The sequence below is a fragment of the Sciurus carolinensis genome, chromosome 8 (genome assembly GCF_902686445.1).
Source record: "Sciurus carolinensis chromosome 8, mSciCar1.2, whole genome shotgun sequence".
Taxonomy (NCBI): Eukaryota; Metazoa; Chordata; class Mammalia; order Rodentia; family Sciuridae; genus Sciurus; species Sciurus carolinensis.
The window spans coordinates 94,465,771-94,488,994 of record NC_062220.1 but is presented as its reverse complement, the minus strand read 5'-3'; the positions used below and the strand labels follow the sequence as shown (position 1 = coordinate 94,488,994).

Sequence of the window (23,224 nt, the reverse complement as noted above, 5' to 3'; positions counted from 1 at the left end):
GATCCCAGCAATTCGGCAGGCCAAAGCAGGAGGATCACAAGTTCAAGGCCAGCCTCAGCAACTTCGCAAGGCCTTAAACAACTTAGTAAAACTCTGTTTCAAAATATAAAACAAAAAGAGCTAGGGTCAAGTGCCCTCCAAATAAACAAACCAATGGGACATGAACACCTTAAAATCATCTCTCCAAAAAAAATCTCAGAGGAGCATGTTCCTCATAAACTGCCAAGAAGGAAGACCCTAAGCAATTTTCACTAAATCATTTTTCTTATAGGCTAAATTCTGTCCCCCTAAAATTCATATGTTCAAGTTCTAATCCCTAATACCTCATAATGCACCTGTGTTTGGAAAAACAGTCTTTAAAGAGGTAATTAAGATAAAATGAGGTCATCAGGGTGGCCCCAATTCAATTTGACTGATGTTCTTATAAGAAGCTGTTTGGATGCAGACACGTAAAGACCACATGAAGACACAGGTAGATGACAGTCATCTACCAGTCGGGAAAATGGCCTCAGAACACCACCACCCCTGCTGACAACTTCACCTTGGACTTCCAGCCTCCAGAATCGTCAGACAATAAATTTCTGTAGTTTAATTCACCCAGTCTGTGATACTTTTGATGGCAGTCCCAGCAAATTAATATACATCTTATCTATAGGGATAATACCTCCTCCTCAGAATACAAAAATACTTGGTAGAAATAGTGGTCATTTTCCCTATTAATGGAGAAAGCCTCAGGGTTGGAAGGAACTCATGATGTGGAAAAAAGATATACATCCAAGCATATAACCTTTACCAACAGAATCAATCAATCAAAATACGATGACCACAAACACTGAATTTGAAATGAGGGATTATGGATGATCTTGCCATCTTGTCTCTTGTCATTCAGTTTACTTCTGTGTCTTGCTTTGGTTGACCAATGACAAGAAATTCCAGATTTTCATAGATAAGTGGTTACAATTGGCACATTTCAAACCACATCTTATAATCACAGATGCTCTTCAATTACATTTACCCCAAAGTTTGAAAGGTTAAAAACAACTCTTTTTTTCTAAGTCAAAAGTCTACTACTCTCATTTTTATCATAAATATGGGAAGCCTCGACAATAACATAATACCAGGTTACAAATCATCCCCTAACAGTCTTGTAGCTGGGTTCAGCACATGTATACTGTAGTACTACATACAGTTTCTGTGCAGTTGCACATGGATGAACATGTATTTTAGCGTTAAAAAAAAATCAAACTTTAAAATTCAATACAGAATATTTTTTTAAAAATGTGGAGTTGAAAACTCGAAAATCTTTCTTATCAACTATCTAGTACAGTCCCCCTCTTTAAATCCCTCCCAGTTCACAGTTATTCATGGGTTCTGTAAGCAGTCCACCCACGTCACTAAAGAAAATACTAGTACAGGTGTTAAATTGAAATAAAAGTTCATTACTACTTTCTCTTTTTTACTTCTAAAAGCTACAAGAGATTTTTTTTAGGAAAAATTGAGATAATGTACCCATGAACTCTTGACATTATAACCAAGTTACTGTTTTCAGTCCATGTTTTAGATACCATAATAGTGAGTCAATGACAACCTGCAGTTACTGCCAGGGATCTGCAATATACATATAACAGCAAATACTGACTCTAAACTAAATTAAAAATTTGGGCATAAGTACTAGTGTTTTAAAAACACAACAGATGTATACCTAAGCAACCTCTCTTCGAGGGACCCTCTTTCTTTATAAAGCCTACTGAGGGACACCAGGGACACACTGAGTACTCCTGAATGGACCAGCTATGCACAGGGATACTGTGTACTTACACCAAGTCAACTGTGTCTGTCCCCAAATTGTGAATTCAGCTGTATACTTTACTAAAATGTGAAGCAGCCAACAAACTAGAAGCCTGTGAAGACAAGTTGTTCCTAAGAAGATGAAGATGACTCTTGGAAAATGTCTATAAAAGCAAGTTGTATAAGAAATTTCTGTCAAAATAGGTGTGGTCAAGACAACTGTAAGACTGGAAAGCCATAAAAATTCAGTATCCTGCACCCAGTTTGCTTTGCAAATATCTTTGTTCCACTTTGAAGAAGCACACACCAGAGCGCACACACCTGAGGATATTGTTATATATTAATATCCTCATGAAAAACCATGACTGAGGGAACTCACACCAAGTTGGTTAAGACATGTCTAGTCCAGTGGGCAAGTTGGGTAAGGAGTAAAAGGCAAACATGCAGAAGAGAGAGCACTTCTGGGTTCAGAAGCTTTTCATCATCAAGCTTTGGAGACTATCAGCTTGAACTGCAGTCCAGACTCCGCCTGGGTAAAGTCCCTCAGCTTCCATGAGCCATTTCTTCTGTGTTAAGGAGGAACAGTGACACTGCCACAGCTGAGCTGCTTAGCCCAGGTCTCAGTCACAGCCATGACCAGTGTTAACTATTATTCTTTTGTTGTTGGTACTCACTAGTACAAACAAATGGATACTAGATGCCCAAGCACCCACAGGGAGAGTGGGACATGAAGTATTTTGTTATTTAAAATTAGACCTCCAAGCCAGGTGCGGTGGTACACGTCTGTAATCCCAGTGGCTCCGGAGCCTAAGATATGAGAATCGTGAGTTCAAATTCAGCCTTGGCAAAAGCAAGACACTAAGCAACTCAGTGAGACCCTGTCTCTAAATAAAATACGAACTAGGGCTGAGATGGGGCTCAGCATTCAAATGCCCCTGAGTTCAATCCCTAGTACCAATCGATCAATCAATCAATCAAATGAGACCTCCAATTTTAAATGACTGGGCATCACTTTGTCAAAAAGAAACTGACCAGTAAAATGACACCATGGCCTGAAGCCACAGAGCCTACCTGCCCAGGTCGACAACCTAACACCAGAGACCTAAAGCCAAAGTCCAAGACCGAAAGTCAATCACTGGTCCTTTGAGGCCACCCAAGTTTTTACTTTTTCCCTCATTCAAATACACCGTGACTGCTAAAAAGTAAATAAATTTAAAAATTGTTTTAAAATTTAAGACTGAATTTGCTTAATGGAAAATAAATTCTGAAGAAATTTTCTTCAAATAGGATATTAGATCAATATTTTAAACAATTCACCTGAGACCCTCCCCACAACCAATTGCTACCTTAAAAGACACCACATTTTTATTTAGCAGAAACTGAGAAAGACAAAGTACCAATTTGACCTTCCACTTTGGTGGTAAGCAAACAAGATTGCAGATCCCTAGGATAGCCAAATGCAAGAGACTTTAAATGTGGTCACAGGAACAAAGTTTCCTCAGCAAATCACTCCATTTCAGGAGCTCACAGCAGCTTCTAGATAAAACAATTGAAGGCCCAGCTTAAAGGCTTAATCAGGTAATGGCTAAACCAAAATAGAATCCTCAGGAAACAAGGGCCGGTGTGGAAACAAGCAACAAATCAACATTAAGTGGAGAATTGTAGCCAGTAAAACAAATCCAGGATTTCTTTACCAAGGAGCTTGGGAGAAGGATTCCAGACTTCTTTTTATAATGACATGTTTACTCTGAGGACACCTCCACAGGGCTCCTAGCCACTAGAGAACTGTTTGACAGCTGCCAATCAAATCACCACCTAAGAACTGTGATTGGAACCAGGCCTGTGCACAGTCATGAGGAATAGGGTCAGTGAGCTACAAAGAATCCCAAGTATTTGATGGGGACCAGCAACCTGTCAGGGAGAGCAGAGCATTTTCGTGGCATCTCCTGGATGTCTTGTTGCGAGGTGTCATGGATGTGGAATTTCCACCTTGCTGTCCATTACAACACACAGGATGTCTATGATGAGCAAATCAAATTTTAGTGAAATACATCATTGCATTTGCTACAGGAAGAGGTTGTTATAAGGGAATTCTGAGATAAACTGCTTTGCTTCACGGGTGAGGTGTTCATATCCTGATTTTGGAGTCTTCTGTGCTCTTGTGTGAGTACTGTAAGTTGTAACCTACAAGCTCCTGCTTCTCAGCTGAATGTGGGTATAGTGGGGAGGGCCTGCACTCACTCCTGCCTCTCAGAACTCAAGCCACTCCCAAACACCTGACTTGGTGTTCTCTCTCCTCATCCTCCCCTGGGGTTGAGGTGTCTGTATACCTGCAGAGCCAAACAAACTAGTACCCAGTGTCTGTGCTTCCTGGCCCCTTAGCAACATTCACTTCCTCCCTTATCCTATGCATCACCATGTTCAGTACCTGTGGAGTGTGTGCCTTGGGAAACTGTGAGTTCCCTGACCACAAGGTGGAGGGGATTCTCCCTGTACCTCTGATCTCATCTGGTAGAGTACAAAGTAGGTGTTCAATCAGTAAGGAATTGAATTGATGCAAATGCCTTCTAATAAAATAATTACATAAAACAGGAGGATGGCAAGTTCAAGACCCAGTCGGGGCAACTTACGAAGATCCTGTCTCTAAATTTAAAAAATTTAAAACAAAGAAAAAGTCAGGAGATGTAGCTCAGCAGTAAAGCACCCCTGGGTTCAATTTCTAGTACTAACAAAAAAAAATTTACATAAGATCCCCAAGCATGCCCTTGCCTATATGCTGCTGATGACACTAAAAAGCATATGTGGCTTTTTAGATGTTTTTGTCAGATGTACCATCTGCTCAGCACACAGACCAGGGCCTCTTACTTCGCTTGTTATGAACTCAAGACCCCACACCTGTCTCCAAGGTGGAGCATAGCAGTCACCGGCTGGGGTTGGAGGTGGGGGGTCTGCAAGCTGTGTCTTGTTGACATAATGCAGAAGTATGTGAGTCAGCCCCAGGATGTCTTAAATGCCTCTGAGCCTGTCTTCTAGGAATCTCAGAGTATTTCCAGCAAGCCACCCACTTAACCCTCACACTATCCCAAACACAGGCAAGTGTTTCCAGTTTTCACCTCTATGGTACTTTGTCTCTACCCACTTCCCCATCTCCCCAGTCACTCCCCTGAATCCTCCAAAAGCCTCTTCACTCAACTCCCAGGACTCACCATTACAGACCCCAGCAGCCAAAACAACCTGGTGAGAAGCAATTTCACCGGTCTCCGGTTCCGACCTCTGTGGCCTCCTCCTGAAGTTCAAATAAAAGCCTTGGAGGGCCCACCTGATATGGCCCCACCTCCCTCTGTAACCCTTCCTTGCCTGGTATCTTGGAACTCTGGTCTTGTATCTGGAGGTACTCTTGAAACTCTGGTCTTCTATCTAGAACAAACACCCTCAGGCCTCTGCACTAGCTGGTTCCTCGATGGGGCACTCTTTCCCCCAACTTTTCTATGCCTAGCTCCTTCTCATCCATTAGAGAGCAGCTGAGGTCTTCCTTGACTTCAACTATCCAAATGCTTCTCCTCAGCTTGCCTCCATCACCCTCAGCATTAGCACCAACCTGGAGTGGTTGATCTGTGCTAACCTGTTTGTCTCCCAACTTAAGAGCAGTCTTATCTTGTTCTCCACCTTATTACCAGAGGCTGACCCAGAATCTGGTACCTAGGAAAGCTCCAAACACTCTTCTGAATGAATGAAGGCAGGCAAGAATGGCTATCTCCTGGGAGAATCAACATTATCAAAACCCACTGTCTTGAAATAAGACCCCAAATGGGCCCAGCTTTCTCAAAAAACAAAAGTGACTCTTTTCCCTTTAGTGAAATAAAACTCCAAATGGTGCCCACATGGGAACTTCCCTTCACACTCTCTTCTCTTATGAATTCACAGTTCTTGTTGCTGACCACCTTTCTCTCTGGAAATGACCCAGAACTCCTTGGCTCAGAATACCGGAACTCCACCTTGGAGCCAGGCCCAAGGTTGCAGACTCACAGCAGAGAACTGGGTGGAGAAGCCCTGACACCCTCTGGATTTGCTCTGTGCCTGGCCACAAGCCCTGTCCTTTGGAGGAACAAAAACAGGAAGGGAGCAGAGGCCACCAGGGGCCTGAAACAGTCCCAGGGATCTAGGTGAAGCCTCCTTTACCCAAGACCCTGATACCTGTCCAGCCTAAGACCCAACACAGGGAGGAAACAGTGGGCGGGCTATTGGCAGGCCAGGGTCAGAGGCAGGACATGGAAGGACACAGAGTATGGGAAAAAGACACACCCAGTCTTGGCTTTGACATCAACATACCCTGGCTTCAAATACTGACTCGAATATATACACTTCTGAATGTCATACAGATGCTATTTAATCTCTCTGTGACTCAGTTTCCAGAGCTGTCAAAAGGGATTTCACAATTTCTACTTTAGGAGGATGGCTGTGCATTTTGTCCCCAGATGTTCTATCTGGCTGTATCCACATACCCTTCGATCCCCAGGATGAGTCTGTTATTCATTTGGGAAAAATACAACCAGATGTCAATCATGTTCTGTGACTTGCCCCCCCAAAGTCTGGGTTTACCAGACTGTTCTGATGCTGAGCCATGCAAACAGATCTACCTTTACTTATTTGTATTAAGTAACTAGGCCAAGCTGATCCCTGAATCTAGCTTACACATGTGCATAGCAGGCACTCGATACATATTTTTCAATGAATGAACCAAATGACAAGATGAATTGTGTCTATATTGATTCCACAATCAAGTCTGATTAACTAAAATCTCTTCTTTCATCATCAGTGCATGTTGCCAGGCCCTAATCCACCTTGTGCTTTCATAGTGCAGACACAGCAAGAAATCAGATTTAAACCATTATAAGGCTAACAACTCTGACACTGGAGTTTCCTTCTATGCAGGCTGTGGGGAAAAAAAGCAACTTGGATGTTAAATCTCCTTATTTCTTTGGAGATTATCCGTCAGCTCCTCCAGGGTTTATGCCTTCAGGAACCAAAGGGGCTTTTCAAAATAGTATGATTATTCAGCAAAAAATAAATAAAAATTAAATGATCTTCATTCTGTACATAGGCTGTCACCATATTTTGCAAGGATATTTAGCAGAAGCATTCTTCTATCAGTCTTGCTGAACAAGGAAGAACATTGCCTAAGACTGAGGTTTGGCAAAAGAATCTGATGAAACCTGTCAGTTCTGTGCCACTAGCATGGTGTCCCTCAAGGTTCCTGGTGACTATAATTAGCTCTATGCTGTCCTACCCCAGGGTTCACATGTAAAACACAGTTCCTTGGAGCTTGTACTTGCCCATTCACCAAAGTAGCAGCATTTGAGGTCAAGAAAGGACTCTAACTCCCATACAGGGACCCTTTAGCATTAAGAAAATGCACCTACAAAAGCAAACTTGCAGAAAGTAAAGATTAGGAGCCAGTTATACCTTTGCAAACCTGCCCAAGGGCTGCTTTAATGAATATAACTTAAGAAACTGTGGCTGACATACAATTTGGCAAGTGCCCTTGATTCAGCAAAGAAGGAGATAACTAACCAAGGCAGGATGAAGATACAAAGAGTGTAGGTCTAAAGTCAGAAGGCCTGAGTTCTTGTACCAGGTGAGTCACTACTGAACTGTGTCTCAGAGGCAAGTCATTCAACTTCTTGGGTTTTGGTTTCCTCACCCAAAGATGGAGAATCATCAATAAAGAGCAAGTATTACTTCCTGGAGTTACAGGGACATCAAATTAAGGTGAAAGCTGTTAGAAAATACAAAGTCATACCCAGAAGGCAGGGATTTCTTCTACTATATATGAACATGTATAAAAATAAGAATCACTCAGAAAATTACCTTGCTCATGCTAAATGTGTTTCCATTCTTGCTCATGCTAAATGTGTTTCCTCATACTAATAAAGGGAATAAGTGGAATGTAAAAGACTTCTGTGAATCAGAATGAACACACAGCTCTGAGGATATGAGATCCATTCTGTGACAGTTTTTAAGTGCCTCAGGACAGTCACACAGGCAAATGCACCCACCTCAGCTCTGGGGCAGATCAGGCCCTAGGCCTATTCATGTTTACCAACATTAATAATGTGCTAGGATGTCCAGAATACAGAATGTACTGTGACCAGGTAAAAGGAACCCACAGGACAACACACACGTGGCCACATATGCGAAGGTAATGGAGGTAGAGGTCACCCTTCCCACTGCTCACAGGTGTGTTGGGTTGGGGTAAGCTTTTCCTGCACTCTTGCTTGAAGACAGTAGTTAAATGTCTTCAACAAGTCCTCATCCCTTTAGGAAATTCAAAAGAGAGGAACAAAAACAAACCTTATCAACTCCACCTCAGACAAGAGATGCGAGTGCCCCCACCCCGCACACCCAGTGAGCACTGCATCTCCTAGGGGCCCCATCTCCACACTGCAGAGTAGCTGGGACTACAGGCATGCACCACTGTGGCCCATTATACCCTCCTATTTCCCACCATTCACATTCTTAAGTCCTAGAAGTTGAATAAACTCTTCAAACCCTGGCCAGAAAGAACATCATGGGATTGGATAACTATAGGGATGATCAGAACAATCAAAGGGGGGAAAAAAGTATCTGGAAAGTTCTGAACAAAAATTACTGGCCTTGCTAGAAAAGGCAGTACAGGGGGAGGGGCTTTAAAGGGAATCCCAGAGGGGCAGCAAGTGCCCAACTCCTAGTACAAGGGTTCTTGAACTCTAGTACTCATCAGAAACACCTGGAGGGGGTGTTGAATATAGAAATCCAGAGTTCGATTTTGTAGCTGATAATGCTGGTTCAGGGGCCCCACGTGAGAAAACACCCACTAAATAAAAGGGCAAGGGGTGCCCAGGCTGTCATTCCCACCAAACAACTTCAGATCCTGGTTCATCTGCTCTTCACCCCATACTGAGCCTTAAGAAAACTCACAGGAATTAGGCAGTTGTCTCCCTCACTTTCCCTTCCCTCCCGATTTTCCATTCATCTACCCATAGTGCTGTGAATAAAAACTATTATCAAGCCACTCATGAGAAGTATCTGCCAGGGCTGAGTCCAGTTCTCCCCTGTGCACAAGATGATTTTGCAAAAGGAGTGTGCTAGGGTGCCAAACAGGCCATGGCAGTGCAGGAAGAGCACTCAAGGGCTCCTCCGGTCCAGTCCTCTGACCTGGTGCACAGTCCCTCTCTCCTCAGCGACAAGAGTGTGCCCACTGGGATGGTGCCAGGGAAACACTGTGACCTGTTTTTCTCCTCACTAATTTGTCCTGATGATCTGCCACAATGCACTGTGATTTCCCGCTGAGAGCTCACTTCATGTCACCAAACTGCCATGCTGCCGCCAGCCTCACCAACCAACCAGTGCAAGAGAAGGCAGCGAGTAGCCACCAACATTCACCTCTGGTGAGTGTCAAGGCAAGATTCCACAAGACCAAATCAGAGGGTCTCTGACCTGGAAGGGACAATTACAAATATTTCTTCCCTTCCCCAAACTGATTACATTATAGCACACACTGGTACTAACAGCAGGAGCTCCTACCACAATATATTGTTTTGTTTTATGGGGAGTTAACGGAAGCTCCTACAGAGAGCAGTGTTGTGAATGATGTAAACACTCTCTGATAACAGCCTATCCTAGGAGTTTGTTCTACAGTTCAAACAGGGAAATCTGGCCAATATTCACACACCCATCGGTTTGGACTTTTCTGGCAATGGAACAAGAGAGGTAACACACTGAAAACCATCTTTAGGTTAAATAATGAGAATGAATGAAGAGTGATTCATTCACAGCATTTTGATAAAATATAGCCTGTGTACATGTGTTAGCAAATACCTGGTCTTTGGTATGATTTTGTGCACACAGAGGTGCATGTAATGGGATGAATGTGAGTTTACCTCCCATTAGTAAAAAGAAAAATCCAAGTAGTTCTTTCTCACATATAAAACTGGGTACCAGTTTCCAAGGTTGAGTGCCTGATTCAATACAAACCCTATGAAGCCTTTTGTGAGTCACAGACCTTCTCCAAGGCAGTACCGCTAACAACCTCCAAGTATTGCAAATTAGGAATCCATTTCTAATGTACCACACTCAAGACATGGGCCACAAACCCAACAGCTGTATTCAGAAAATTCTGGAACAGAAAGTTCAGCCTCAAGTGACAATATTGGTGGGGGCCTCAAGTACACTGATTAAATACTTTTGCCCCCTCCCTATCTCCAAGAGTTCACTCATTTGCACTCACAGATGAGGTCAGTCAGAGTTGTCTGCACACCCGGACCCCTGGCCCCCTTGATGGTTTCCTGTCCTCACCTGTTTTCCAGGAGCGTCATGCATACCACCTCTCGAACCCCAGGGTTGTTGGCCTTCTCCACAGAGCAGCCCTGCAAGTTCCAAGTGGCCAGCCTCAGCACAGGCCGCCCATCCCTTGTGCCTCCAAATGCTTCTACTGAGGGCCGGGTAGAGATAATCTGTGTGGGCCCCCCTGGTGGCAGGTCCAAGTCCTCACTCTGCAGGCTCAGTGAGGTAGGGCTAGGGTGAGGCTTGGCAGTAAAGGTCAGACCCCCATTGGTGTGGGTGGATGGGGGCCTGGACCTCTCAGCAAACACCTGGTGTCGTATCCTGTCCAGGAAGGCAGCATTAATACCATCCATCCTGACCAGGTCCTCAATACTGCGAAAGGGGCCATGTTCCCTGCGGTAGTCCACAATACTGAGGGCCATCTTCTCTGTGAGGCCTCTCACACTCATGAGCTGAGCTGGGGTGGCCGTATTGATATTGACACGTGGTGTGAGGGGCACAGTGGTGGCTAGATGGTGAGGTTGCTGCTCAGTCAGGAGGTCCCTCCGCAGGGAGCTAGGAGAGTGCTGCGCAGAGCTGCCCTTGCTGCTCACACAGATCTCAAACTTGACCTGCTCCAGTTTTGTGGCACCCACACCACTCACCAGTGCTAGGTCCTCCACCTTCTTGAAGCCACCAATGTATTCTCGGTATTCCACGATGCTTCTAGCCACAGCACGTGTCACCCCAGGGAGGGTCATCAGTTCCTCCTCTGTAGCAGTGTTGATGTTCAGCCGCTCCTGATTCACCAGGATGTTGCTGAAGTTGCAGGCTGCACTGAACTTCCGGTTGTGGGACAGGTCCGAGGGATCCCTGGGGATGGAGCGGTGGCAGCCCAGGGTACTCCCCATGGCCAGCTAATATCAGGGCCCCAGGAAGGCCTCACCACTGCAGAAGTCTGGCTAGGAAAGATGTCCCGATGACCTTATAAGCACAAAAGAAGGAAAGGTGCAGAATTTAGGGGTTGAAGAGGTTGCCGCAGACAAAGGCCAAATCTTCCATTCCTAGAGTGTCCAAAATTACCTTTCACTTGACCACCTAGAAAAGAAATTAACACATGAATTGACTGAGTTAGACAATCTGCTATTAGCACTCCTTACCTAGTGTGGGAGTTCATAATCAGAGTTCCAAGCCAGTGGCTGCAGGTGAACTGAAAACGCACGCCCATGAGGATTTTCCTCGGGAGACGTCTGGGGGTTTTGTCACACTGGGGTCCCAAAGGCTATAAGTCACTTTTCTTGAGCCCTATCTGCATGGCATCATACCTCTTTGCCTTTCAACTCTGGCAGAGCCGGGACTGACCCACATGGGCTGACTCCGCGCCTGACACTCAACTGCCGCCTGCAACTTAGGAACTCTGTGCTTGCCTGTGCGGACACCGAGAAGGGGTTTGTGGACCCTCACCAGAACTGCCTCCAGTTCCCGAGCCCAATATCTCAGCCGCTCTGCAGCGGGGAGCGGGGTTGGTCTCTTCCACCTGCGGCTCGGAAGCCTGAGACCGGCCAGGGACAGCGCGGGTCCCTACCTCCAGCCCTGGCGCCCACACGGGTGCGGGGCAGTGGCCGGGCCTCAGTCCGCGCGTCCCTGTCTTTCTGCGGGAGAAACTCTCAGCGTCGCTCTCCCGGAGCAGGCAGGATCTGCAGGGCTGCTTGCAGGCGGCGGTAGGGTTGGCGAGATCCGGCCGCTGAGGCTGCACCAAGACTTGCTACTGCACCAGGACTTGCGGCGTCGCCACGGTTGCGTTTATCCAGGCAAAAAGTCTGCACCCAACACGGGCGCGGGATCCACAGAGCGCGTCCAGCCCCCAGTCCTAGAGCTGCCGTTCGCGGTCTGTGTCAAAGCCAAAGTCCCAGCTGCGCCGCCCGCGCCTCCGCGGACATAGCCACGCCTCCTCCCGCGCGGCAACTCCTCCCCCGGGACTCCCGAGGGCACGTGGGGGCGGGGCGCGGGCGCGAGGGGGCGGGACGGAACCTAAGAGAGCGGGGGCGGGGTCCTGGGGTGCGAGAGGCGGAGCCATAGAGCCTCCGGACCGGCCCAGAGCGCCAGGGGGCGAAGAGCGAACCTAGCGCGCAGGGGCGGAGCCATGGCGCGCGGGGGCGAGCTTCGGGGGGCGCAGGGGCGGGACTTAGGTTCTGGAGGGCGGGGCCTACGCCGCAGCGGCATGAGCAGCTCCCTGGAAGACTTTCTGGTTCTCTGCTACTCCGGTACCAGGGTTCCTTCCCACTCCGGACCAAGAGCTAGTTGTGCGGAGTAAAGGCTGTTTTCTGTTATCGGAGGCGACACCTGCCCGGCTGCTTTTCGTCCGCCTTTGGGGCACGAGAATCAAGGCCAGGACACTCTCATTTTGAGTCATCCTTAGGGTCCAGGTTTCGGGGATCTTAATTTCTACCCCTACTTGCCTCCTTTTCTTCCACCAGCATATTACCTTGGTTCTGCTCAGAAAGACGTTCTTCTTCTAGTAATGCCACAGCCATCTCACTGGGCTCCGAGAAGAGGTCTCTCACCCTCTCTTCTGTATGTTCACATAGGTCGTACAAGTAGGGTTCCTTCTTTGCACATTTAGCGCTCTGAGTAAACAAGGGTATGTTTCCGTAAGTATTAAATCTAATCATTAAAAAGGAAGAAAATGTTACTAGGAAATGCAGGCTACATCCCAAAATTCACAACTGTTTTTGAATCACATTGCAAAATGATAATTTAGTTAAAGATTAAAGAACCTGCTGCATTAGAATGGATACCTGGAGCTAGAGTATTCGATTAAACAAACCATGTGGTGATACCATTGAATACTTTGACCCTAGACGGTTAGAGTCCTCTGAAGAAATGGATCTTACCCAACCAGTGTGACCCATTGCTTCTGCTCTGAATTCCAGGGGTCAGGTCAGAAGAAAGAGTAACTCACCGAAGGCAGGCAGAAGGTATTTAAGATTAAAATGAGTGGCGACCTAGGCTTGGCAAAATGCTGAGGCACCTTCTCCTGTTGGAGGTATTAGGGCCCTAATAACTGCAAATGACAGGAAACCAAGTTAGACTAGCTTAGATTTAAAAAAGGGGGGTAAGTGATGGGATTTCCTGGTTTCCTGAGGATAAATTAAGGAATAGATCTTAAACTCAAGCTGGGCTGCACACAGCTCAAAGTCCTCAGGTCAGACCTGACTCCCTCCACCTCTGGCTCCACTTTCTTTTCTGTTGGCTTCATTCTCAAGCAAGCTATTTTCAGAAGATGTAAAAAATGCCCCTCCTCACCTCCCACAAGACCCTCCTATTCAACTGGGAAACTACAGTAACTATCCCCGGAAATTCTGATGTTATGGGGAGAAAAAAGAAAGTTTCAGAAAAGCTCCTTTCAAAGGAAAGAATAATCTTCACTGAAAAGAATGACTTGATGGGTCCTGTGTTGAACAGCCTGGAGCATGGCCACTTGATCCAAAAGAAGAGAAACCATATATTTTAATATCTAAGCCAGGACATTTGGAAATTAAGAGGGGACATATTAATAATTTCCCTGGAACAACAGAAATAATCTGGTTTTAATCTCCATAAATCTGAGCACATGCTGCCCTTTGTTAGAAATAAAGTCAAGAAAGAAAAAAGAAAACAGAGGGCAATAGAACAGGAAAAAGAAATGAAGCCAAGAGGTAACTAAACAGAGGTGCATCAAATATACATATAAACACACACACACATGCACACATACATACACACCACATACACACACACCTGAGATGACTAACTTTAACATGAACATATCTAATGTTGGTCATATTAAATGCACAGAATATATCAAATGCACAGAGCACACAAGGCAAATGAAACTGTCATACATTGCCAGTGGGAGTGTAAGTAGGTACAACCACTTTGGAAATGAGTTTAGCAATTTCTTAAAAGTTTAAGTGTACACAAATCTCACAACCCAACCATTACACTTACAGGTATTGAACAAAGAGACAAGAAAGCATGAAACTCAAAGTTTTATGCATGGATGTTCATAGGAGCTTCATTTGTTATAGCAAAAAATCAAAAACCTCGAATCCATCAGAAGATACCATGGCTTGAATATGGTCTAAGTTTGTCCCCCAAGGATTCATGTGAATGCAGGTAGTTTCTGTAGGGCTCTGAGTTGGTTAACCTGAAAGGGTTTTTTGTTTGTTTGTTTTGTTTTGTTTTGTTTTGTTTATTAAAAGAACAAGGTTGGCTCTTCTTGCTCTGCCTCCCAATCTTGTGATATGATTTCTCCCTGTCTCACCATGTGTTCTTGTCTGCCAGGACTTCTCCTAAAATAAGCCCATGTAGGTGCCATGACTTAAACCTTCAGAACTGTGAGTTAAATAAATCTTTTTTCTTTGGTATTTCATTATAATAACATAAAAAGACTAATACAGTAAATGAATGAAAAATAAATTGTAGTATAATCAAACAATGAACTATTACTCAGTAATAAAAATCAGAAAACTATTAATACAAACAACAACATTGAAGAATATCAAAATCATCTACCAAGTGAGAGAAACCAGGCAAACATAGAGAACATAATGTATGCTTTACATATTAAAAATACCAGAAAATGCATGCTAATGTCTATACAGAGAGCCTAGACACTGGTTGCTTGGGGATGGGATGGAAAGAGAAATGGATTAAAAGGACACAAAGAAACTCTCAAGAATGGGATGGTGGTGAAAGTGTTCTTTGAGAGCTGGTAGTTTCATGGGTATGCATATGTCAAAACTGATAGAATTACGTATGTTAAATATGTGCAGTTTAGTGTACTTCAACCGTCTCAATAAACTTGGGGTAATCTTCAAAAAATAAAAATAATTTAAAAGGAGATTACTTAGAACCTAAAAAAACAAAAGGATTTGTTTTGGAGGTGGAGAGGTGAAGAGATGAGCCAGAATGGAAGCAAGGAGGTTGAAGAGGGTGAAGGGGCTCAAAGAGAAGTCATGTTGACAGGTGGTAGAAGAGCAGTGAACATTCCCCAGGTTGGGTTGGGAGTTCAGGGAAAGGGATCCTAAAGAACTTCAAGACTAATGATAACTAACAGTCTGTTTAGCTGTGCTATTCTCTGTATAACTCCTCTATTCCCACTCCCATACAGGGTCACTGAGCCTTTAATAAGGTACTGGCCTTGAATGGGTGCTATTTAGGAGAAATAAGGTAAAGGAGCTCAAACTCTCTGGGTATATTGAGTACAGTAAGGAAGGAACAGCTAAAATACAAAAGATGGCAGAAAAATCAAGAAAGAAATCAGAATGTAACAGGACCTAGCAAAACATCTGACTTTCAAGAAGCCACATTGAGATCGAGAAGTTGGTTGCATTTTCAATATGCAAGTAATTGGGGGGTTTAAGCTAGTTTAATTTGACTTGCCAAGGATGGCAGCTCTCAAGCTGACATTTGAGTTAGATGAGGATGTCAAAGGCCAGGGTTTACATCATTCCAGTCAAATGCCACATGCAGTGGCCTCTGCCCCTTACAACACAGTTCTTACTTGGGGCCTGGTCATAGAGGACCAAGGTCATTAGCCTTTTGCTTCTTAGCAGTTTCAAAGGTAAATGGGGATTTGGGGGAAAGAGGTAGAAGCCAAGAAAGGAAAACTCTTGTTAATTTTCAATTTCAACCCCATAGTACTAGGACCTGGAGATACTGTGATGAGCAAATTTATGATTCTTCTAGTCCAGAGCTGATTGGCAAGATGGAATGCACACATTGAATTGGTAAAAAGCAATGCCATTTAAAATAAAAGGGAAAGGAAAAGGATATGACTGTGAATTAAAAGTAACTTAGTTTAGGGAACTTCCCTGAAAAGTGAAGATTAGGATCAAATTTGAAGGTTGAATAGGGAAATAATGTCCAACCTCCAAACCCTCTGACATGGGAGGCCACCTCCACTTTCCCAAGCTGACAGTGACCTTGGCACCAGCATTTGTGCATTGGCCAAGCTGCACACTGTCCCGGATATCAGTGTGTCAAAGCAGCAGCTCCACAGTGTGACCTCAACAGGTGATCTGTCCCTCTCCACCAAAGTAGATTCTCTGTGTTCCCAAACTGATGAAACTCCAGGCATTGGGGGTGCTCTGGGACATTTTCAATCAGACCCTGCCTCAATGGTGTCATAGTGTAGGGTGTCAGAGTATGACCACTGATAGACACCCTGACAAGGACAGTGGACGTAGCTAGCTGTGAAATCCTATGTACAGATGCTCAGTGTGAATCCCGCCAGTAGGAAATTTACATGAGCTTCTCCAAGTCCGTTCCTGGGGCCCACAGTGAGCCAGGCTTCCCAGCATTCCCCCTGCTGTGCAGCCCCTTCCCACATGGACTCTGGACCTGCTTTGGCCACTGGGACATTAGCAAGAACAAGGCAAGCAGAGGTTTGGCAAGCACTTGCCATTGGGGAACTCCAGTGTCCTGCAATAGGGAAGGTCCTGCCCCTCTCTTGTGAAGAGAGGCCATGAGGAGAAGAACTAAGGCAGCCCAGCCCTCAGCAGCTCCAAGGCCTCAGAGTTGAGAGAGAAGCCCCTGGGCCCTTCCAGCCCCGCCTAGCACCAGCAGGTTGTACCCACAGGAGTGAGTCCAGCAGAGACCACAGGTGCAGAGAAGCCTCCTACTGAGCCCAGCTACCCACAGGCCATGGGAGAGAGCACTGGGGTTGTTTGAAGCTTCTGCACATCAGACTGATCAATCTGAGTGGTGTTTGTCACACAGGTGTGGCCCTCAGCTCTGATTGCCAGCAAGAAAATCATCACCACAGCTCCTGTGGTAGCCCTGTTTGCATTCATTGACATTTGTCCCCTTTGTCACCAGGCTTTGATTTTCCTTCAAGGATGTGTGTGGTTTTTTAATTAGGTCACAAGGCAACTTTCAAGGATTCAGAACCTTTCCCTTGAAAGGTGTGTAGATGATTGTTTTGTGAGAGCTGAAGCAGCAGAGTGTGTTTTCTGAAGAATGATCATCACATTTAAATGCAATAAAATAGCACATATATGTTTGTGTATGATGGTCCTTTTTTTTTTTTCAGCATGTCTCCCCTGCCCCACAGGCACAGAGGATAAGACAGAGAGGAGCCAGGGTACAGAGAGTCTCAGGAAATGGCTCAGTCCTTGAAGTTCCCAGGGCCTCTCCTCTTGTCTCACAAGGGAGCTCCTGTCTAGCCTTGCAGCTCAGCACTTATCCTGGAGACAATGCTTCTGAATGCCTTGGAGGCACTGAGTATCCTTTTAATTTGAACAAAATCCTAATAGTTTGTACATTTCTGACTCCCACTCTATGAGACACTCTTGGGCAGGTGGACTGTGTGTGAATAGCATTGCATGCTTCCTGCTCAGTCCCAGTTCCAACTGTTTACATCCAGCACAGACCCTTCACCCACACCATCTGGAGTTCCTTGAAGCTCAGGGCCTCCTGTTCCATGTAAGGTGCAGGGAGTGCAGATGGACCTCCTACATGCTTTCTTGTGTCCTCACTGCCCACTACTTCAGTTTTCACATCTTCACTCTGCTTTCAGCTTCATGCTGGTTCTATCTGGCTGATCTGAAACTCAAGTGTCTGCAGAGAAAAGTGAAGAACCTCCCACTGGCCCCACCAACCCTTAATGTGGCTGGAGGGAAAGCCTGGGGTCACACAGGGGGCAAATTCTGTTGGTCCTGTCCCAAATGCCCAGCATGCAGGGAGTTCCCTTTCAGGATAGGACCTGGGGGAAGATGAATCCTTCCAAGCTCCCCATAGAATACTATGTTATCTTTGAACAACAACAGGGCCTCCTTTCCAATCTGTATACCTTATATTTCCTTTTTTTTTTTTTTCTGTCTTATTGCATTAGCGAGGACATCCAGTACAACATTGAGTGGATATGGTGAGACAGTTCTTCTTTTCCTTGTTCCTAGTCTTAGCAGGAAAACTTCTAGTTTCTCAACTTTAGGTATAATACTACCTATGGAATTTTTGTAAATACCCTTCACCAAGTTGAGAAGTTCCCCTCTATTCTTAATTTACTGCGTTTTTATCATGAACATATGTTGGAATTTGTCAAATGCTTTTTATGTGTCTACTGATAAAATAATTCTTTTTTTTCTCCTTTAGTTTATTGATTTGATTGATTACATTAATTTTTTAAAAATTTAGAACCAAACTTGCATACTTGGGAATAAATCTCACTAGGTCTTGGTGTATAATTCTTTCCATACATTGTTGGACTTTATTTATTAATAATCTGTTGAGGCATCATAAAGTCAATATATGAAAAATCCAAAGTCAACCTCATCATCAATGGGCAAAAACTGAAAGCATTTTCCTTTAATATCTGGAATAAGACAAGGATGTCTATTCTTACCACTCCTACTTAATATGTGCTAGAAATTCTAGCCAGAGCAATTAGGCAAGAAAATGAAATAAAAGGAATAAAAATAGGAAAGGAAGAAGACAAATTATCACTGTTTGCAGGTGATATGATCCTGTTCTTAGAGGATCCAAAACACTTCATGGGAAGACTACTAGATATAATAAATAAATTCAGAAAAGGTGGCAGGTTACAAAATCAACATACAAAATTCAATAATTTTCCTGTATACCAGCAATGAATTTGCTGCGAATGAAATCAGGAAGATAATTCCATTCACAACAACCAAAACAAACAAGTAAACAAACAAAAACCTGGAAATAAACCTAACCATGGAGGTGAAACACCCCTTCAATGAAAACTGTAGAAATGAAGAAAGAAATTGAAGAACACACGAGAAGATGGAAAGACCTCCCATGCTTATAGATTGTTAAAAGTGGCCATATTACCCAAAGGAATATACAGATTCAGTTCAATTCAATACCCATCAAAATACCAATGACTTTCTTCACAGAATTAGAAAAAAAAAAAGTCCTAAAATTCATTTGGAAGAATAAAAGACCCAGAATAGCCAAAGTAATTCTAAGTCAAAAAAGCAATGCTGGAGGCATCACAATACACAATATCTAACTTCAAATTATACTACAGAACTATAGTAACAAAAATTGCATGGTACTGGCATAAAAACAGGCACATAGACCAATGGTACAGAATAGAAAACACAGAGACAACCCCACACATCTGCAGACATTTGATACTTGACAAATATGCCAAAAACATATGTTGGAGAAAAGACAGTCTTTTTTATAAATAGTTCTGGAAATGCTGGTCATCCCTATATAGAATTTAAAAAATCAACTCAAAATAGATCAAAGACCTAGGAATTAGACCAGAAACTATGCAATTCATAGAAGAAAATGTAGGATGAACACTCCAGGATATAGGTACAGGCAATGACTTTCCAGTTAACAAATGGGATGACATCAAATTAAAACGCTTCTGCACAAAAAAAGAAAACAATTAAGAATGTGAAGAGAAAAACCTATAAAATGGGAAAGAATTGTTGCTAGCTACTCTTCTGACAGAGGATTAATATCTAGAATATATGAAGAACTCAATAGCTTACCACCAAAAATATAAATATCCTAATGAATGAATGAGCAGATGAATTAAATAGACAACTTTCTCAAAAGAAGAAATACAAATGATGAACAAATATATGAAAAAATGTTCAACATCATTAGCAATTAGGGAAATGCAAACCAAAACTACACTGAGATTTCCTCTCACACAGTTGGAATGGCAGTCATTAAGAATACAAACAAAAATAAATGTTGGAAAGGATGTGAAGAAAAAGGAACATTTCTACAGTGTTGGTGGAATTGTAAATTAGTACAACCACTATGTAAATTAGTATGGCGGTTCCTCAAAAGACTAGGAATGGAACTGCCATATGACCCAGCTATTCTACTCCTTGGGATTTATCCTAAAGAATTAAAGTCAGTTTATTATAGTGATACATGCATACCTATGTTTATAGCAGCACAATTCACAATGGCCAAACTATGGAACTAGCCTAGGTGTTCAAAACAGATGAATGGATAAAGAAAATGAGGTGTATATATACACAATGGAGCTTTATTCAGCCATTAAAAAATGAAATTATGTCATTTGCAGAAAAATGGATGAAACTTGAGACCATTAATTTAAGTGACATAAGCCAAACTCAGAAGGTCAAGGGTTGTGTGTTTTCTCTCATACATGGGAGGGAAAAGGAAAAGAAAGTTGGGTGATCACATGAAAAGCAAAGGAAGGTCTGTAGAATAGAGAAAAGAGATGGGAAGTGCTGGGAAGGGATATTTAACAAATTATATTTTTATATTGTGTGTATGTACTAATATGTAACAACAAATCCCACCATTATGTACAACTGTAATGCATCAATTAAAATATGTGAAAAAATAGTTTGTTGAGGATTTTTGTATCTATGTTCTTGCCATTTTTCCCCTTGGTGCTCAAGATAGATCTCAGAGGCCCATGCATGCTAGGGAAGTACTCTACCACTGAGCCACGTCCCTAGCCCTGTATCTCTGTTCTTTTTTGTTGTTGTTGTTGTTGTTTTTATTAAATTTTTTTTATTTTTACAGACTGCATTTTGATTCATTGTACACAAATGGGATACAACTTTTCATTTCTATGGTTGTACACAATGTAGATTCACACCATTCATGTAATCATACATATACATAGGGTAATACTATTTCATTCTACTATCTTTCTGTCCCCCACCCCTTCCCACCCCATTTTCCTCTATACCATCCAAAGTTCCTTCATTCTTCTCTTCCCTGCCGCCAACCCCTCTCGTTATATATCGTCATCCACTTATCAGAGAAAACATTCGACCTTTGGTTTTTATGGCTTGGCCTATTTCACTTAGCATGTTACTTTCCAACTTCATCCATTTACCAGCAAATGCCATGATTTTATTCTTCTTTATGTCTGAGTAATATTCCATTGTGTATATATACCACAGTTTCTTTATCCATTCATCTGTTGAGGGGCATGTAGGTTGGTTCCATAATCTACCTATTGTGAATTGAACTGCTATGAACATTGATGTGGCTGCATCACTGTAGTATGCTGATTTTAAGTCCTTTGGGTATAAACCAAGGAGTGGGATAGCTGGGTCAAATGGTGGGTCCATTCCAAGTTTTCTGAGGAATCTCCACACTGCTTTCTAGAGTGGCTACACCAATTTGCAACTCTACCAGCAATGTATGAGTGTGCCTTTTTCCCCACATCCACACCAACACTTATTATTGCTTGTGTTCTTGATAATAGCCATTCTAATTGGAGTTAGATGAAATCTTAGGGTGGTTTTAATTTGTATTTCTCTAATTACTAGGGATGATGAGCACTTTTTCATATATTTGTTGATCACCTATATCTCTGTTCTTGTCATATTGGCTTGTAGTTTTCTTAATGTCTTCATCTGGTTTTGGTATTAAAGTAATAAGGTTGGTCTCACAGAAGGAATTAAGGAATTCTTCTTTCTGCTCCTATCTGCTGGAAGAGGTTCTAGAGGATTGGTATGATTTATTCCTTAAATGTGTGCTAGAATTCACCAGTGATTCTACCTGGACCTGGTGTTTTCTGTTTTGGAAGATCATTAATCTTTAATAAATATAGGCTTATTTAGATTGTCTGCTGTATATTTTTCAGTGTTTTTTATAAGGAAGCTTTTTAAAAACAGAATTAATTAATACATTTCCATGATGATAAACTAAATTTAAAAGATCATAAAAAAAAATCCCTATTTAGGTTCCATTTGCCTATTTGCAAGTGTACCAAGGGGTGTCTTCCAGTAGGAAAGGGGAAACCTGTTTCTTCTCATCAGATACATGGATATTGAGGAAGAAAGAGCCCCCAATCATTCTTGCATGCAAACCTACATCTGTTCTGCTTTTACAAAATGGCTTAGCATCAGCACCCAAAATTGAGCTTGATACCAGTTAGAAAGAGGAACCTCCATTCACAACTTCCAGGGAATACAGGAGCCTCCTTTAAAACTCTGTCTACTGACTGATATATTGTTTCATTTCATGACTGATAATTGAAGTCCTTTGTCACTTTCCCAACATCCTAAATGCCTTTCCAATTGGTATTTTCATTTCTTATGTGCATTTGGCTGAGAATCACTGTGGCAAAACCCCAAGAGAATGAGGTGGCTTCATTTACATACCCAAATGGGGAGCATTTACCATCAGAGGCACTGTGTTGCTCCTCCTCCAGAATTATCATTATTACAGAAAATAATATTCATTAATCTTTAAAGGTGATGTGATTCTCACCTTACACTTAGGAAATGGAGTTTCCATTTGCTTTATTCAATTTCCGCTAAATAGCACAATTCCAGTTAGTTCCAGACTTTCATTTTTTCACAGAACAGTATAGTCTTTCCTGTTTACTGAATTTGAGGGTTTATGAAATACTCTTCTTCACAGAGCTCATTACTTTGGTTTCTAGATGCCTAATTAGGAGGCTTCTCTTAGCACAAAATAACCCAGAGGCAGAAAGGGGCAAGGCAACTCTTCCCACCTTATCACCAATTGCAAGGCCCTTGGACCCTACACTTCTAGGATTGGGATGGGGAGGCTTCCTCAGTCTAGTCATGGGCTGGACGAATGGAGCACTGTGCTGAAGCTGTGGGACAAGGGGAGGATAGACCTCACCTGCCCTGCCTCCTGCTTCAGACTCACCTGGCAGCAGCAATCGCCTGGTCTCCATTATCAATACCATCCATCCCCTGTTCAACCTCACAGTGCCCTTTTCTGGTTCTCCCTTCTTTTCCCTTCAACATTGTCATTGGTATTCTTTTTTATCCACATAAAAACTCAAGGCCTGGTTAGGCTGGTCCCTGACCCCACAGTCTTAGCCATTCAGAGAATGAATAAAAGGCTACCCACTATTACAGAGCATGCCTGAGGGTGTGATCTGATGGTGGAAGGAAGAGGGATTCAGGATCCCCACACCACTACACACATAGAATTACCTTAGTTGCTCAGGAGGGAATCTCCCTTTTCCTTTCCCTGTCCATTTATAACCTCAAGGAGAAGCTTAGTCAAGGCCACTGTGGCTATAACATGTTCTCACATTTGTTAATTTCTCTTCATAGAGAATATGCTGACCTTAGGTTCAGAATCTTGGCAGGCACCAGTATCTTGCCACAATTTCATTCTA

The 23,224-nt window shown here is 43.2% G+C and overlaps 1 protein-coding gene across 5 annotated transcripts in view; it reads right to left on the bottom strand.

Moving 5' to 3' along the window:
* The window catches only part of Eepd1 (endonuclease/exonuclease/phosphatase family domain containing 1), a 114,767-nt gene extending 102,764 nt beyond the window's left edge, over positions 1-12,003 (bottom strand). Inside the window, exons 1-3 of one of the 5 annotated variants that reach the window (XM_047562815.1) lie at positions 11,675-12,003; positions 11,173-11,187; positions 10,123-11,073 (exon numbers count right to left, since the gene is read on the bottom strand). In XM_047562815.1, the coding sequence (XP_047418771.1) occupies positions 10,123-11,000 (878 nt within the window). In that variant the 5' untranslated portion in view covers positions 11,001-11,073; positions 11,173-11,187; positions 11,675-12,003. Of the gene's footprint in view, positions 1-10,122; positions 11,188-11,249; positions 11,268-11,553 lie in introns of those variants that run through there. The other 4 variants (XM_047562814.1, XM_047562813.1, XM_047562812.1 and 1 more) reach the window with 4 other exon arrangements.
* Positions 12,004-23,224: the final 11,221 nt, after the last annotated feature.